Source organism: Natrix helvetica (genome assembly GCF_964273705.1).
Source record: "Natrix helvetica genome assembly, chromosome: 2".
In the NCBI taxonomy this organism is placed as follows: domain Eukaryota; kingdom Metazoa; phylum Chordata; class Lepidosauria; order Squamata; family Natricidae; genus Natrix; species Natrix helvetica.
In genome coordinates, this window is record NC_138552.1 from 224912214 (window position 1) to 224929641 (window position 17428).

The 17428-nt window shown below is 37.9% G+C and overlaps 2 protein-coding genes across 5 annotated transcripts in view; both read right to left on the reverse strand.

Moving 5' to 3' along the window:
- The window catches only part of SMYD3 (SET and MYND domain containing 3), a 325846-nt gene extending 325051 nt beyond the window's left edge, over positions 1–795 (reverse strand). For all 3 annotated transcript variants that reach the window (XM_081942754.1, XM_081942753.1, XM_081942752.1), the window contains exon 1: positions 560–795. In XM_081942754.1, the coding sequence (XP_081798880.1) occupies positions 560–708 (149 nt within the window). In that variant the 5' untranslated portion in view covers positions 709–795. The remainder of the gene's footprint in view (positions 1–559) is intronic.
- Positions 796–2357: 1562 nt separating this feature from the next.
- On the reverse strand, positions 2358–17326 carry TFB2M (transcription factor B2, mitochondrial). 2 transcript variants are annotated; one of them, XM_081940219.1, is made up of 8 exons: positions 16888–17326; positions 15501–15589; positions 15118–15268; positions 14427–14575; positions 11604–11693; positions 10840–10899; positions 8179–8321; positions 2358–6530 (listed from the first exon to the last, which is right to left on the reverse strand). In XM_081940219.1, exons 1-8 carry the CDS (start codon positions 17201–17203, stop codon positions 6344–6346), a joined length of 1185 nt encoding a protein of 394 aa, XP_081796345.1. In that variant the 5' UTR covers positions 17204–17326; the 3' UTR covers positions 2358–6343. The 2 variants fall into 2 exon arrangements, with proteins under 2 accessions (XP_081796345.1, XP_081796346.1); XM_081940220.1 differs by lacking the exon at positions 15501–15589 and having other exon boundaries at positions 16892–17326.
- Positions 17327–17428: the final 102 nt, after the last annotated feature.

The following is a 17428-nucleotide window of genomic DNA, read 5'->3' on the forward strand; positions in this document are numbered from 1 at the left end:
TTTGCTACAAAAAGTAATGGAGGAAAACATTTACTGAATGAAAATGTCCCTGCTATACCGGATGTATAAGCTTCCTTGTCTATGTCCGGGAAATAACTATTAGTGCTTTACATCAATATTTTAGTTACATCTTTGTGATTCTGTGCATAAATCTCCATGATCGAAGTATATAGGTAGGAAATACTTGGCTTAAGGTTCCCCCCCCCCAAAAAAAAGGTAAAAACACCTATTCCAGGGAGCTGGGTGCTTGCAAAAATCCTTCCGCATCCCGCCATAGGCCACTTCCCAGATTTAAAGTTAGTAGAAACTCAACCGATGAGGTTTTCTCCCCCCCTAAAAAAAAATACAATGCAGAATTATCCTGTTCTTGTCTAAGGTTACTCTCTTGCTGAGTCGTGCTACATTAACTGTGACGGCTCACAGAACTATATATGGCGACTCAAATAGCTTTAGCTTCTGCAAGAGACTAGAACTCGGCCGGCTTTTTCCGCTGCCGGCAAGCAAAAACGGAAGGAGAAGGCGGCGCGTTAGAGTACCAGCAATGAGGCTCAGCCAATACCTGCGCAGACAATGTTCGCACACGTCTCCGAGGCGCTTCTTGCTGACGATGTAAACGAAGGGCGCCGCGCGATACAGCAACTCGCCCGGTTTCACCGCTTTCGAGAGGCGCAAGCCGTTGCCTTTGCCCGGGCTTGCAAACTTTTCCATTGCCGCTCCAAAGAACAGGGGATAAACAGAAAGGCCTGCAGACCAGCACGCTTCCTGCCTCGATCCCCACGTGACGCTGCTCTGCCTGCCACCGGAATCCCCTTTCCTTCGAGCAAAAAAAAAAAAAAAAAGCCCGCCCTTGTTACGTTCCCCGGTGTAGACTTTCCTCACCCCGTTATTAAAAACGCATAAAATAGTATTTAAATAGTTGCATGTGGAGTGTACAGGACTGCGGATATCAAGCTGTTAAGGACGACAGATTTATGTATTAAGTGTTGTATGTTCCTGAAATTAATGTGGGTAAGAGTAATTTGGCTTTTAACAAATTCAGTTTTGTATCTTGTGTTTACTTTTCAAACAAGCAAAAAAAAACCTAATTCCACTCCCTTAGCTAATCCCATAGCAAATTATACAATGCATATCTCCCTGAAGTGGTGGTGGGAAGTCTAAAACACTAAATTAAGATTGTTAGATTAAAAACTCCAGGGATTAATATAAATCCCTGTTGTTTTTGAGATAGCCAGTTCAATGGAGTGATTAAAGCATTGGGCATTCTGGTCCTGCCTTACACACACAGCCAGCTGGTTGACCTTGGGCCAGTCACCCATTCTCAGCCCTTGGAAGCAGACAATGGCAAACTACTTTTTAAATGTTGTCAAGAAAGCTGTAGGAACTTGGCCAGGCAATTGTTAGGAGACAACATTGACTCAAAGGATTTTAAAAAAAAACAACCCTTTTTGATACAAATATACTGCTAAATATCAGTGCCTAGAAAGAGATTTTAAAATTGGGTTCTTGTATACTTACTAGAACTTATTTTTAGAATTGCCTTTAAGATCATACACTATAATTGGAACAATTCAACCCTAATCTTAACCTTGGCAGGGTTCCAAGTTCAAGTATGCCAAATGGAAAGGTCTCTAACCCACATTTGAATATGGAAAGAAGTGTCCCCCACTTCTCTTGATAAATGTTTCCAATGTTGAATTCTATCATTCAGTTGAAATCTGCCCTATTGTAGCTTTAAATGCTTTATTCTATTAACTTGCCATTTGGAACAAGAAAAAAAATGTCTGGATTTTTTTTCTAAGTGGCATCTTTTCAGCTACTTGAAGATTGCTATCATTTAACCTCGATCATTAAAAACACATTCTTTTTACAAGTAGTTTGATTTCAATTATATCTGTCATGTAGTCTGCCTAGGTAGCTTGTGAAAGCTGTTCATCACTCTCACCAATGGCTCACATTGCGGGACTGGATATAATCCTAGATCCCAACAGGAAGAGTGGGCTAAAAGGTCAAGATGGTGACTCGCATGACTATATATCCCCTTGTTTTGCATGCAAAGAATGGAAAAGGAGTGAAGTTTCAATCATTCCATCATGGGTGCCATCTTTTTTTTTAACCTCTCATGTCAATATCAACTGAATTGATTCTCATTATGTAAGTGTGCTCTCTATTGTGAAAAGCAATGCATGGATTGTCGGTGTATACTTTTTTTCATTTTATCAATTCTTGCCTTGCAGATTAACATTTCAGGGGTCATTGGCTGCTTATAACTGAGTAGGACTTTGTCTCAACTTCTTCCCTACTTTGTGTGCTTAGTCATAAAAGAAAAGGATGAAGAAGTGTTTCATCAATAAGGAATAGCAAGTTAAAAAGTATTTTATTAAAAATGAAAACATTAACAATCAAATTATGAAGGTCTTGAAAAGGAGATCTCAGCTGTAAAACGTTCTCTTCAAACATGAAAGTGAGTATTAAAATAGCAACTAATTCAGAATAAGCAAGGAGAAATGAAACATTGGAACTAAATGTACATAAGAGTTTGGATTATAAGCAATAGCAAAACCCAATTACCTTTTTGTTTTAGTTAATATTTGCCTTATTTGCATCTGTCCTAAAAAAAATACAAATTTTAATTATTTTTATTTTAATTGCTAAATTTTATGGAAACTAACAAAAGAGCCAAAGAAATTGGAGCCATCACAATAGGTTTTAGAGTCATCCAAATGACTCAAATAGTTACCAGCATTTACTCTAATTTAAACCAGAGCTACAGAAACCTAAGAATCTTAAGGTCTGCATCTCCCCCTAAGCCACTTATTTTGGGGGGGGGGGGGGGGGCAAAACTCACTCTGATGCTTCCTGGAAATGGCAGTATTGGTTTTCTCCCAAACATACATATAAATTACTCCTAATTAGAATTAAGGAGAAAAAGAATTTTCTCCCAGAGCCAGGAAAATACAGAAATCCCATTCATTATATACTTTTATCTTCGCCTACTTCGGCCTTTACTTTCTCAAAAGCACAGGCTGTAGCTAATGTGGCCACCTCTAAATAAAATATTAAAGGTATTGATAAACTTGAGATAGTATGGTCTTATTCAAAAGTAACAAAGCTAGAATTACAGTAGCAGTTTAATATACTAACTAAACCAAAAAGGATCTTGAAGCTGGGACTTTGTTCTCAACTTAATTTTCTTAGTTTATTCAAGAAAGTTTACATTTTCTGGCATGGGGAAACACACTGATCATGACAAATCAACATAATTGTCTTTTTTGATATAATGACAATTTAATTAACTAGAAACAGACAGTGGACAGTTTAAGTTACGTATATCCAACAAAATCTCCCATAAAATGCTAGAAGAGGGCATGGCAAAAGATGAACCAGACAATCATATCATTGGATGAATATTGAGTTGAACTAATATACTCAGCAAATCACATTAAGTTGGAAAGAAGAACTGAGTGGTTACACAAGAACTCAATTCTAGGCTCTGTGCCCCTGAACATAACTTGAAGGGTTAAAAATAAAACCAAACTTGTATAGATGACACAAAGGCAAAAGGGAAAATAAACATATTAGAGGACAGTATCAAGGTTCATGAGAGTAAATTATCAAACTGGAATAAATGGGTAGAAACCAGCAAGATAAATTTCAACAGTGACAAATGCCAAGTCTTATATTGGAAGGAAAAATTAAAAGCATAGTTAAGAATTACAAGGCTTGGCAGCACTACATGCAAAAAGATTGTGTGTGTTTTGATAGATTATATGCTGAATATAGGCAGTAGCATATAACTGCAAAAAAAGGGCAAATGCAATCCTAGACTCTACCAAAAGAAATCATTGCTTTTCTCTATTTTGCATTGATTTTGATCTCATCTGGAATATTGCATCCAGTTCTAGGCACATTTTAGAAAGGATAGTGATAAACACATGTATGTCCAAGGAATAGCAAGGAAGGTAAGGAGGCATTTGTAAGGAATAATTCGAAGCTACTTAGCCTGGGGAAGATTGCAGGCATCTTATCAAGTCAGGTACTCAACTCACAATAATTGGGACTGGAATTTCCTTTAGTAAATGACAAAGCACATTTACTAAGTCATAAAGCACAATTGCATCACTTAGCAATGGCAATACCTGTAGTCCTGGTTGCCATCGTTAACTAGATCCCAATTGTTAGATGAGGCAACTTCCTGCCCGATTTCCCCAACCAAAGTCAGTGGGAAAATCACCACAGGGATTCCAGGTAGAAGGGATTGTGCATGGTAGTGCGGGGGAGGGTTAAGGAAGGTGTGCAAGAGGCACAGCCCAGCATGAGAGTGGATCAGGAAGAGTGCAAGAGAAATGCTGTGCAGGTCAGGGAGGATTAGGGAGGGTGTACAAGAGCAGAAGTAAATTGCTACTGCAACTTCAATTGAAGGTTGTGTTCTGTGGGTGTTTGAGAAAACAAACTGAGGCAATCCTTTCTTCCCAGTGTAAAAATAAAATTATATATCTTGTTATTTTAGGTTGTCTCCGATATTTGCATCTGACTTTGTGTGAAGTCCTCTTAGTTTTGCACCATCTTTAAACCAATTGAGCTTCAGACAATTCTTATTGGAATCTGTGCTAAATCTGTGTACGTCCTGTTAAGTAGTCCTCAAACTACACCTATTTGTTCAGTGACCATTCAAAGTTGCAACACTGCTGAACACATTGTGTTGATGGCCAGTCCTTAAGAATTCTGGCTATCCCAGCAATCTCATGATTGCAATCTGGGTGCTTGGCAACTGGTTCATGCTTATGACCAGTTGCAGCGCCTTATGAGCATGTGTCACTATTTGTGGCCTTCCTCGCTGGCTTCCCTGGAAAGTGAACGTGCAAGCTGGCCAGGAAGCTTGGATGTCACTTGGGTAAGTCTTCCTCACCCACGCACCCTCCCCCAGCCCCTCTTTGCACACCACATCATTTAGCAGAAGACATTCCAATCCCAACTGCTGTCACAAACAAAGGACAGCTTGCATTCCTTTGTGGCTTAGCAACATAATACCATACAGTATATAAATGAGATTATACTGCTAAATTAGCTTGCCCTATAGTAATTCATTCTACTCTGTCACGTAATATAATTGCTTACATAATGCAAGGGTCAGGCAATATGCATTCCAAGCAATTTAGATGTACCATACTTGTTAGAATAGCCAGGGCCCTAAAATTCAACTCTAAAACAAAATAGTTTACACGGTCTAATTTTAATTGCTGTAACTTACAACTTAAAAGACCAATTATTTTGAAAACATACTTAAATTGTTTTGTAATATTTAAAATTTCTGATGGAATATCAACATGTTTCATACATTGGAACTACAATTTTTATCTTCACATACATGTTCCATCTCACCTTGCCCTCTGCCAGTGGACAATTTCTTAAAATACACAGTATTTTATTATATAACCATCTTTAAATGTTACATCGGAAGCAACCTAATCCTATGAACTAGTAAGAAACAACTCTTGTTTTAAATTAAGTATTTTATATAGTATGCGCTATAGTATAATATACTATAGCTTATATAGTCATTTTACAAAGTGGATATAATAAAGGCAAGATACAGATTAAACAAATTATATTTAAGATTAAATGAAAAACACCCCCCTTTTTTTTCTTTCATATTTTTCGTTCACTGTTTCTCTGATACTGATTTAGAAGATACCGTATTTTTCGGACTATAAGACGAACCGGAGTATAAAACGCACGAAGATTTTGAAGAGATAATTTAAAAAAATTTTTTTTGCACTCTGCAGGCCTCCCAAACCCTCTGCACACCTCGTTTTTTTGCAAAAAACAGGGCATGCATAGGGTTTGGGAGGCTTGTAGAGTGCTGCTGGCAGCCGGGGGGGGGGGGGGGACAGGCAAAAAACAGCCCATTTTCCACTCGTTTTTGCCCTCCCCAGCCCCCAGGAGCACTTTCCAGGCCTCCCAAATTCTCCGCACATCCATTTTTGTGAAGGGGGCGAGATTTTGGGAGGCCAAAAATGCTGCATTCAGTGTATAAGATGCACCCAGATTTTCACCCTCTTTTTGGGGGGGGGGGGGAGGTGTGTCTTATACTTCAAAAAATATGGTATATGTTTGTACAGAACTGATAGTGTACATATTGTTTTCTAATTGTGCAGTTTCCAAGATACAGCAACTTCAAAGTTGGATCCATTATATTTTCTTTCTTTGCAATAACTTAAATTTTATAGAACTGTCATCCTCATATACACAGACATTATCTTCTTTGTAAGATTCCAATATATGTGGTCCTCCGTATCCTATTTCAGTTTAGAAAAAAACCATTATAAATTAAATAGTCTTCATTTTAAAAAAGCACACTGTCATCTGCCAATAAATCAATGTCACAGAACAAACTCCGATCAATTCGATTAGACTGTTCCATAAGTTCAAAGAGAGATTTGTATGCCTCTGGGTATAAACCACCAGCTGTAACATCTTCTGGAATACCCAATTCTCTCAGCAAGTTCTTTGCATTCTCGTAAGTCCATAAACTGAAACAAAAATCATTGAAAAATTAGATATAATTTAATTGTTAATGATCAAGTGGGATCATTATGTTCTTAAAACCTTGCCTCCAAATATGATATCTGAGAGCATCAGTATGCTTGCTAACATCTGCCTTAGCAATTGCCTAACTAGCTTACCTGGCTTTATTTATTTTATTTTATTTTTTAAATAAATGAGAAGCCAACTTGATGTTAAACAAAACATCAGTTTCATGTATCCTACTTACTGGCCAGATTTGTTTTGAAGTCCACCATAGATCCAATTTTTGACAATAAAAAATTCAACCAATGCTTCTTCCCCCCACCCCCACCCCTTCAGAGCAGATGAGCACATTTCCAAAAGTTTGGGGGGATGGTGGGGGAAAATTAAACAAATTATACTTTATCATCAGCATACTGTTAGGCAGACAGCTAATCCCAAGTTATGATCATAATAGAATCTGGAATTCCACAAGCGGCCATCTTTCTAGCAACTTAGAAGGGAACGAAAACCGAGAGGATTTCTCCTTGCAAGCCCTTGCCTCCCCCCCCCCCCCCCAAGCTTTAGCAGTGTATGCTAATCCCTTGGGAAGGAAAGACTAGGTTTGGCAAGGAAAGGAAAGCCAAAAGCTTCACCAGCACTTCAAAAAAAGACATCTGCTTCTGAAATTCTGTCACAGGGCCCAGCAATGAAGCATCCTGTCCTCCTTCCATAACCCAACCTCTTGAATTCTAGGAAAGGTAGTGATGGGGGCGGGAACATGTGGAACCCAGTGGCCTGGGAAAGCAGGCCTAGTACCTGTGGGGACCTAACAAGACAGGATGGGAGGGAAATATATGGAGGGTGTTTCAGCATCTCTTTGGTTGGTTATAAAGGTGAATGACCCCGGATATAACTTAGGAAATGGATAAGTTTGGGGAGGGGGGTTTGTCATAACTTTGAATCATAACTAAATGATCTGTCATAAGTTGAGGACTACCTGTACTCTAAAATTTTCAAATGTCTATGAGGGAGGGAGGGCGAGAGAGAGAGAAAGAGAGAGAGAGAGAGTGTGTGTGTTTTGTTTGTTTCTCTGGCGGTAAACCCTCAGTCTAAACAGCATACTAAAAAGCAGAGACATCATTCTCTCAACAACAGTGTGTATAGTGAAGGCTATAGTTTTCCCAGTTGAAATGTATGGCTGTGAAAGTTGGACCATAAAGAAGGCTGAGCGCCAAAGAATTGAGGCCTTTGAATTGAGAAGACTCCTGTGAGTCCCTTGGACTGCAAGGCAATCAAACCGGTCAATCCTAGAGGAGATCAATCCTGACTGCTCTTTAGAAGGCCAGATCCTGAAGATGATACTCAAATACTTTGGCCACCTAATGAGAAGGAAGGACTCAATGGAGAAGAGCCTAATGCTGGGAACGATTGAGGGGAAAAGAAGGGGACAGCAGAGAATGAGGTGGCTGGATGGAGTCACTGAAGCAGTTGGCATGAGCTTAAATGAACTCTGCGGGATGGTAGAGGACATGAAGGCCTGGAGGAATAATATATACATGCACATATGAAATGGTAACTACATACCATTGTACATATTTCTGACACATGAACACATTGTATTAAAAATTAGTCTGTGCTGTTTTTTAATTGAAGAAATTTAATTTTACTTACTTCAATTTGTTATGTAGTTTAGTTGAGGCTTTACCAAAACACTGCTTTACCATCATAACAAATGTTTGTGAATTAGCAGTTGTCAAGAACTCTGTAAATAAATCTTTGCGTGGTGTTAGTTGTACTAAATATAAGAGTTCATTCTGCAGAAGGTAGAAGAATAAAGAACATCTCAATTTAACAATTAAATACATTTTAGTCAAGTTAATATTTTTTTATAAACTTGTAGATCAGATTAAACTTTTCTGAAAACTTCATTATGAATTTGTTATAAAGAATGCCTATGCACATATATTTTATTAAATTAGTATTATTATATAAAGAAAAATGTGAAATAACAGTTATTTAGTGTAATCTATGTTCGTTCACCTTCATATGCTTTCAATTCTTCCCAAGAAGCTAGTACTTCATAACGTATCAGCATAATGTATGTACAAATCGAAGCAGTTTGGCCTTTTGCAACTGACAGATGGAAATGTTATCAATGCATAGATTTTCTAAGTGCCATCCAAGATTTGCCAATAACCTAGTGTGCCAATAACCACTGGGACCACCACAGCCAATTTATGCCATAAATTTTCAATTTCGATTTTCAAATCCTGATATTTTGTGATTGGCTTTTTTGGCTGCAACCACATGCTGCTGGCTCATATTTAAGTGACTGTCCACTAGGATTTCAAGATTTCTCTCAGTTACTGCTAATGATCCAGGTTTCATTTAATCTATACCTGATTGTCTTTTCTTGCCTAAGTGAAAAACCTTATTTTTCTCAACATTTTGTTAGATAGGGTCCAGTGTTCAAGTCTGAAAGTCTTGAAATCCATCTGGATCTTGAGTTGGATCTATTTTCTGGGGTAACGCCCGTAACTTCTAGATTATGTATTTATATGTACATGTGGTATTTCTTGGACTATGAACATCTTCATTCTCTTCTCCATGGCAATGAATATGACACTGATGATTACATTATAGCAAAAAGATTGCAAAAACAATTCCTAGTAGGAATCCTCCTAACATAGGTAGTCTCTACTTGTGATTGTAACTGAGCCCAGAATTATGATTGAAAATAGTTGTGGTCATACATCATAGCACCCACATGACTAGAAATAATTGTTGTGCCTTTCTCACAGCAATCATTAAGAAAATACCATAATGTTTAAGCAAACCCATTCATTTGAATGACCATTTTTTGCTGGTTTGAAGAGCAAGTAAGGGGGGGGGTAGTTTTCTGGAAAGAGGGGAGAGGGACAACGGTTATCGCTCCTTCACGCCTTTCTCCATCGGACCTTTTCACTTCCTGAGTGTGCATGTGCCTCCTAAGTGCCTTCGGCTTGAAAAATGGCACCAGGCGAAATCTCCACTGGCCGCTTTCGAGTGCTTTTGGCCATTAAGATGGGTGACGATCAGCTTTTCTCACCCATTTTCTCTGCCTTAAAGGGCGACGTGGATATGTATGTACGTGTGGGCTCACACATGAATGCAGTTACTTGAGCTCAGCAATAATAGCGCACAGGGTGCACAATTTTCCGGAAAACAGCCCCCCCTCCTTCTTGCTGTTTTCTAGACCTACGTCACCAGAAAGACAGCTTAACTTCAGGCAGCTTGCAAATGCACCTCAGCCAAGCGCCACCACCTTCCTAGCCCCTTTCTCAGCGATTCCCACTCGGGGGTGGGAAGAAGAGGCAAGCGGGCTTTTTAAGGGAGTTATCCTCACTCGGCAGCAGCTGAGAGAGCCCGCTTGTCTGGCCACCTCTCCTGCAATGGAATGGGAGGGAGAACTCCCAATCTCTTTCCCAAGTAGTCAAAGGGAGCATGTGATTAATAGTGCCTGGAATATTTCAGCTTAATAGCTTGGGGGTGGCTTTAGCACTCTCTTTTTGGCCTCCCCCCACCCCACTGAGTGAGGCAAACTCATTTGGGGAATGAAGATCTGGAGCAGTTCCTCACTTCAAGTCAAGGTTGAGTGCTGAACTTCTCCCGTTAGGAGAGAGCCAAAGCTATCCCCATTTTTGGTGCCAGGAGGCTTCAGGGAGGGCTACTATCAGCAAAACAGGGATTGTGCGCACATGCGCGGCGGTAGGATGGGGTGAGCACCAAAAATGTGGCATGGGGGAGCCATGCTACACACACCCTGCCTGTGTGCTCCCCCGATCCCCCTCCTCCTGCACGTGCAACCTCCCCCTACTCCCCATGCATTCACACGCATCTCCCGCCAGCACTAGAGAACCAAAAATCAGCTGGCTGGCGGGAGGCAAGCTGGTATGCGTGGTGGATCTGAGCTCAGTGCTGGCTCATGTGCCCGCAAAAAGGGGTCTGTGTGCCACCGGTGGCATGCATGCCATAGGTTCACAATCATGGAAATAAGACGTTCAAATCCATTATTTGGCTTTTAAACATACAACTCCTTAAATCAAATTGGTCAGTTACTTTTAATCTTCTAGATTATATGAGTCTGCAGAGGCAGAATTAACTGCATCTTGAACATCCCCAATCAAATTAACCTGTGGAGTCCCTGGTGCTCTCTGAGCTTCATTGTTTTCTTGCAGAGGTGTCATTATCCAAACTAGATAACATCATCAGTGCTAACTCTGATACATAAAAATAACCACCCAGACATTCACACTGCATTTATTTTAGGACTGATAAATATTAAAAGCTCACCACACTATTTGATCCCGATGACTTTTTTCTTGAAGTAGTTAAAAATGAAGAACAAGGCACCTAGAAGAGAGAAAACAATGAAAGTTAGTTTAGTTTTAAAATACTAGGGCCAAGATATGAAAAAGAAAGAATGAAGAAGCATTAAAATCAATTATATATTCAGCATTCTGAATGCTAGCCTCCTAAAAAGAGATTTTGACAATAGAATTATAGAAGGAATTAAACTCCATTTTTTATTGACTTGCTTCCCATAGATTTCAACAGTAAATTTTCAGGGTACAGAAATCTCCCATTATAAATAAACATAGTGTGATTGGAATACACAAGAACCCACTTACATTTCTTTGTGTAAGGCTAAGAAGTTAAGCATTTTGTTATTAACAAAAACAGTTTCAGAATGTATAGCAAATTGCCAAATGCAGGGTGTGATAACTGAAGTGCTACAAGTGAGTTTCTCTTATATGAGATGCTCTCACTGCATAGCTCACTGCATTTGAAAACACTAACTAGGTTGAGAGGCTTTCCTGAGCCACATCTTACCGTAGCATCTCCACACATGAACACACAAAAAAGGAGATGGAGTAAGGTGGATATTATAATCTGTCAAGTTCCACATTACTATATAACACCTGAGCTAATAAAAATACTATCTTCGCACATCTCATCATTTCAATAACCTGTCCCAACATTTGACTATTGTTAGTAATGAATAGGGAAGACAAGCAGGTTTCTATTATTAATCACTGCACATACAAAATGCTCACCTTGTGTAGAAGATGAATATCACAGGCTGTTTGCCAAAGTACACTTAGTGCCTGGTAAGTTTTTTTATCTGGAGGTTTTGCAACAAAAATCTGGCAAAGGGAGAAGCAATAATTTTACATTATATTTCTGATTTTATTATGAAAAACCTGAATGAACACTTGAAAGCCTCAGTGAGGCAAGAAATGCTAAAAAGTGAATCAAGATATGCAAGACAGCTTGTTAAGAGTTGCTATCGGATGTACCATATGTTGCTTTTGTGTGGATGGGTGTGCCATAAAGTCATTACTGACACTTGGCAATTGCCCATACACGTCCTGCAGTATTCTTGGCAATAGGTGATAAATGAACTTTATTTTTGGTAATATTTTCCTAGCATCTTTCTTATAGAAATCAATTACAGTTCTAAAGATACAAAAACTTGTTTAGAGTATAATAGTCTAATTATTTCTGTATTGATTATGTAACTGAATTAGCTTAAAATTCAAATTATCTACAAGCTCTAGCAGTAAAAATCAAGGGACACAGTGAAAAAGAATGGGACTAAGATTAAATTTGAAGAAGAATTAACAACAATAGGTCAGCAACCAGTCATTCAATATACTGTATCTATGGAGATTCTCAGTCATGCAGGTCATGATTGTCTCAAATTGCCTTTTAGAATTTATTACCAACTCAGCAGTCAAGAACTACACTGCTACTCTAGCAACTATTAGATTAGCAGTAAACATTCTGAAAAAGATGTTCCAAGAAAGATAAAATCTAGCAAGGTGGTTGCTAAGAATCAACATTGGTTTGATGGCACATAATCAATCTACCAATCAATTGAATTACCTACTTTCAGGTGAAATATAGGAAGTTTATTTCAGTGTTTTCTTGTCTTGTCATATTTTGCTTTTTATTAAATTAAACCAAACAAATAAAAATAAATAAAAGCTGTGTATATGCATATATAATTTTGCTACAAAAGTTTCAATAAAGGATGACTGCATTTCATTATAATAATCAATATAGTCAACATCTGTAAGGGATTCATTCATAAATCACAAATAATATTGAGTGTCCAGTTCGTTGCATGATTGGTGGCAAAAACAAAATATCGTAGCTGTAATTGCACAATAAGTGACTGCAAATACTAAAGGCAGTATTCTGCAAATCAAACTCTTAGAAATAAAAGCTACAGTTCTAGAATAATGAGAAAATGAGAATCTTTTGGAATAGGACTAGAAATGATACCGTTTCCCTGAAAATAAGACCTCCCCGGATAATAAGCCCAATCGGACTTTTGATAAGCCATCCCCTGAAAATAAGTCCTCCCCAAAATATTCCAACAGAGCAGCAGCCATGAGGTAGCCACGTTGACCTCCTCCTGCACCTCAAAAATAATAAGACATCCCTGAAAATAAGGCCAAGTGCTTATTTCAGGGTTCAAAAGAAAATAAGACCCTGTCTTATTTTCAGGGAAACACGGTAGCTAATTTTCCACTTCATTACTTTAACATTAACTTGCACAGACTATCCTTGAATTGATAGGAGTTTGAACTGACTAATTATCTTCCAGAAATCTGCCATAGCTTAACAGTGTCATTTAATTTCTTATAGTCTGGATTCAGTATCAGAGCTTGGCTCTAAAATACCTCCAGCTATTTACAGAATACATTTTCCTGTATTTGCCTATTTCAGCGCAGAAACAACTGGTAAAATAAGTTGATTATGAAAAATATTGCCTATTTTTAATTTGAATAACACTGAAAATACAATGGTTTTCATTCAGTATCTCACAAAGAGGTTTTCCTTTTTCTCATTCCACATGGCAGAAACTGCAGTGAATATATGGATTTTGCAATTAAATGGGTACACTAGCCAGTAAACATTGCTAGATCCTCCTAAATATTTCTTAAATATGAAAAATCAACATTTGATTTACATCCGTTGACTATAAGCCACAGTTTCTATTGCCAATGTAAATTAGATTAGGTATAGTTGTACCTTATTTCTATATCATTTCTCATCTCAGAATATCTCTAAGATAACTCACAAAAAGTTACATATTCCTTGTTTAACCACCTGCTCAGTTATCATTTGAAGCTATGACAACAGTGAATAATGGGTACCGATGACCAGTCCTCACAGTTGCAGTGTTCCCATGGTCACGTTATTGAGATTTGGGTGTTTGGCAACTGTCTGGCAATTATGACATCACAGAATCCTGCACATGATCACCATTTGTGTCCTTCACTGCCAGCTTCCAATAAACAAAGTCAATGGGAAAGATGGCACGAGGATGCAAATGGTGATCACATGAAAATCACATGTAGTTTGCTTTAATGACAGCAACGGGAATTGTTGCAACTCCTGTTGTAAGCTGACACTTTGTGACATTAGCAACAGAGTTGTAAGTCCCAGTTACTGTTGGCAAGCAAAAACTACCTATATAACAATACGTTTTTAATGATATAGTAAAGGCAACATATTGCAACACATCCTACATTCCAAATTCAAAGCAAAGATTATAAATCCATCAATATATTTTATAATTGTTTTTAAAATGTCATTTTGTTTAAAAATTTGGTCCAGTAGATAAGGCACCACTAGAAATCAGGAGTTCTGTGAGTTCTGTTCCTGCTTTAGGAATGAAATCCGGCTGGATGACTTTGAGCCAGTCACTCTCTCTCAGCCCAACATCTCATAGGATTGTTGTGGGGAAAATAGGAGGAAGGAGTATTATATACGTTCACCGCCTTGAGTTATTTATAAAAATTAAAAAGTGGAATATAAATAAATAAAATTTGTAAATTGATGTATTAGCAATTTTTTATACAAACCTTGTACATTCTTTCACTGACAAACAAGTTCAATTCTATTCTTCCATAATTGTATATAGAGCTGCATTCATATAAAAAATATATAAATTTCCAAATAATGGACCGTTCATCTTTTGAGGGGACAATTCCAACCACTTTTAGAGGAACATCTGTTTTTAAAGTGAACCAAAATGTTTGAAAATTAAAGCAAATAGTTGAGAGTCAGTAATCTAGTATTACATTAAAAATTATTATAAGCATATGAGCATAGCTTCAGCAATATAACTATTAGTTTCGGGACTTTCATCTTGCAAGTTATCCTTTTTTTCATGAAAGCCCACCTTTTAATCAAAAGCCCTATTAAAAACTGAATTGGCAAGCAAAAATAGCATCACTTTCACTGCTTATTTTATGTTTATAGACAGCCTTGAAATTTTGTTAACTTCAAAAGAAGTTATGTAATCTTTCCTTAGCATGAATTTTTTAAAGTAGTCTTGATAGCTTTCTGCTTCAGAATTTTTAAAATGTATTTGAGACTAATGTGAAGGTAATTTAACAAATGCCACCTTACTCTGCCTATTATAATTTTTATATTGAAGTGATCCAATGAAATAATTTTGTCTGAATGGGAGCTACCTCAAATTCAAAAGACCCAAGAAAAAGTGAAAATACAATTTAAATTTACAATATACATACATGTATGATAATTTACCTGATGTCCAAGGAACTTCGAAGATTTTCAAGTTGTTAAAAAGTGTTTCAGAACATAATTCACCCTTCAACAATGCATATGGATTGCTATCCAATTTTACAAAGTTGGAATGCACCACTTCCAATCGGCTTTCAAATTCTTTCTTTAGAGACTAAATATAAGCATACAACTAGAGGTTAACCAAAACATCTGAAATAACCTTTCTCTGGGCTATTCTGTTCATGTCAATTACTTTCCACTTAAACTGTTGGTGTCTCTTCAACTATCACTCACGCTGACCCAGGACCAATGGATGTTATAATCCAGAAATATCAGAAGAGTTTTCCAGCCTTGCTTTAAGATGAAACTTGAGGAATTTATATTGGGACTAAGATAATACCTACCTCTAAATTAGGAAGAAAGGATTTATTACTCTCCAGAGCTATGACATGAACTCCAGTATTAAGCAGCTTTCGAGTCAACACTCCAGGACCTAGAAATAGCCATTGTTTAATACTCTATTTTAGATTTTATTTTTAAAGCTCTATTTTTGTTTAAAAGAGAAATATCAATCAAAATATTCTAACTGAAAGTTGAAAATATGGACATTTATCAGGTATTGCCTAACCCTAAAAGGAGAGAAGAAACAAATATTGTTCAGCTGCCAAAGATGGTATCTACCTGGCTTGAAAAAAATCAACCATGATCAAGAAAGAGGTAACACTATTTAAAGTGCCATTTGCCATTCTATTCCTCCAAGTGGTGACTATCAATTCAATCTATCAGAGAAATAGTTATCCCAGATACCTGTATGTGTTCATGAAACCCCAAAATTATCTTTTTTAAAAAGACAGTCTGAAAATGACTAAAATTCTATGAAATAGCCAAATCCCACTAGCTCTCAATTCTTTTGCATGAAAGCTAGTAAGATATAGCAGTTTCATGACATTTCAACCACTTTTTCATTTAAATTTTTATTGCATGCAACAATATCTGAAAAGGTTAGTGTTGTTTTTTATGTAACTAAAGGAGCAATAGAAACAGCTTTTCCAACATAGATAATTTTCTTCTTTTATTTTACAATTTTTTACTAAATATTTTTATGCAAGACAGTTCATGAGACCTGTCAGAACAGGTTTCAAGTGACTTATAAAAAAGAACTTTGCCTTTTCAATAATTGCATAACGATGCAAGCCACTTAAAACACAACAAGGTTAAGATAAACATATATTAGTTAAACTAGCTATGTATTTCTGGATGGAGATCCCTTCAACTCAATGACAGATGTTCAAGTGAAGCTGTTATAAGATTGTAAAGTTACACAGAGGATATGATTCTTCAAGAAGTGTACAATATGAATTTTTAGTAATAAAAAATTATTAGCATTTTAAAAATTATAATCTGTGAAGTTCTTGATCTTCTCAGCTTTGTTGTTTGTGTTCATTACCAAACTAGGTAACTAACATCAGTGCTTCAGTGATAATGTTTTCTATTTGGCTAATGAAATGTCTGCAAGCCAACAAGTTCAGAAAGCACCAACGACTCCATAGTCCTATTCCGAGCTACGGCACATATATTTTCTTCTATTGAAAAACATAATCTGCTGCACACTGGTTTCATATTGCAGCACAATGGCACGGATGCCAAAGCTACAAAGCAGTTGCAGATATTGCAACAAATCTGGTGAATTCATCCTCGCAGCTTAATGTCAACGTTATTATCACCATATCACCTTCGAGATCACATGATTAACTTTTACCCTAAAATAAGGTCCCCTTAAGTAACTCTCACCTGCCTCGAATTCCAGAAGAAAGGTTTGGGGATTCTCAAAATTTCGCCCCCTCGTCAACTGGGAGGCCACTTTTTGCGCTGCAAGGGGGCAGACGAGAAACCTTCGATCTGAGAACGAATGCTGCTCTGCGTTTGCGACCATTTGGGCGATTTCAGCTCTCGGAGAAGAGGGTTTTCTCAGGTTGTGGAGTCCTGGTCTGACACTCTGATCCTTCAGGCCCCGCACCGAGAACCGCAGCCCAGAGCGTAAAGTCGAGGCGGCCAGGGTCAACTGCCGTCCCCCGAAGAGAAGAGAAACCAAGGCAACGAAAGTCATATTTCCGATTTGATTTTATTTTTTTACAAGGCGAGCGCCAACCCTCACGTGGTGACCTTGCAGAACTCGACAGCGAGCGCAGTTTGCACCCGGACAATTTTAGCGTCGGAGCGCCACCGGCGATTCCGTTTCCTCCGAGCGTTTAAACAAGCTGTCGCCGGTGTTGACATTCTAGCCTGCCGTTTTCATGGCACGGTCCTCTCTAGGCATCTGGTACTCGGTGGC

Excerpts from the sequence above, each read along its gene's own strand:
- TFB2M (XM_081940219.1), bottom strand. The coding sequence starts at position 17,203 with ATGACTTTCGTTGCCTTGGTTTCTCTTCTCTTCGGGGGACGGCAGTTG. Across the intron at positions 15,590-16,887 it reads TCTTCTGGAATTCGAGGCAG|GTCCTGGAGTGTTGACTCGA; the intron begins GTGAGAGTTACT and ends GGCTATTTCTAG. Across the intron at positions 15,269-15,500 it reads CCTTTCTTCCTAATTTAGAG|TCTCTAAAGAAAGAATTTGA; the intron begins GTAGGTATTATC and ends GCTTATATTTAG.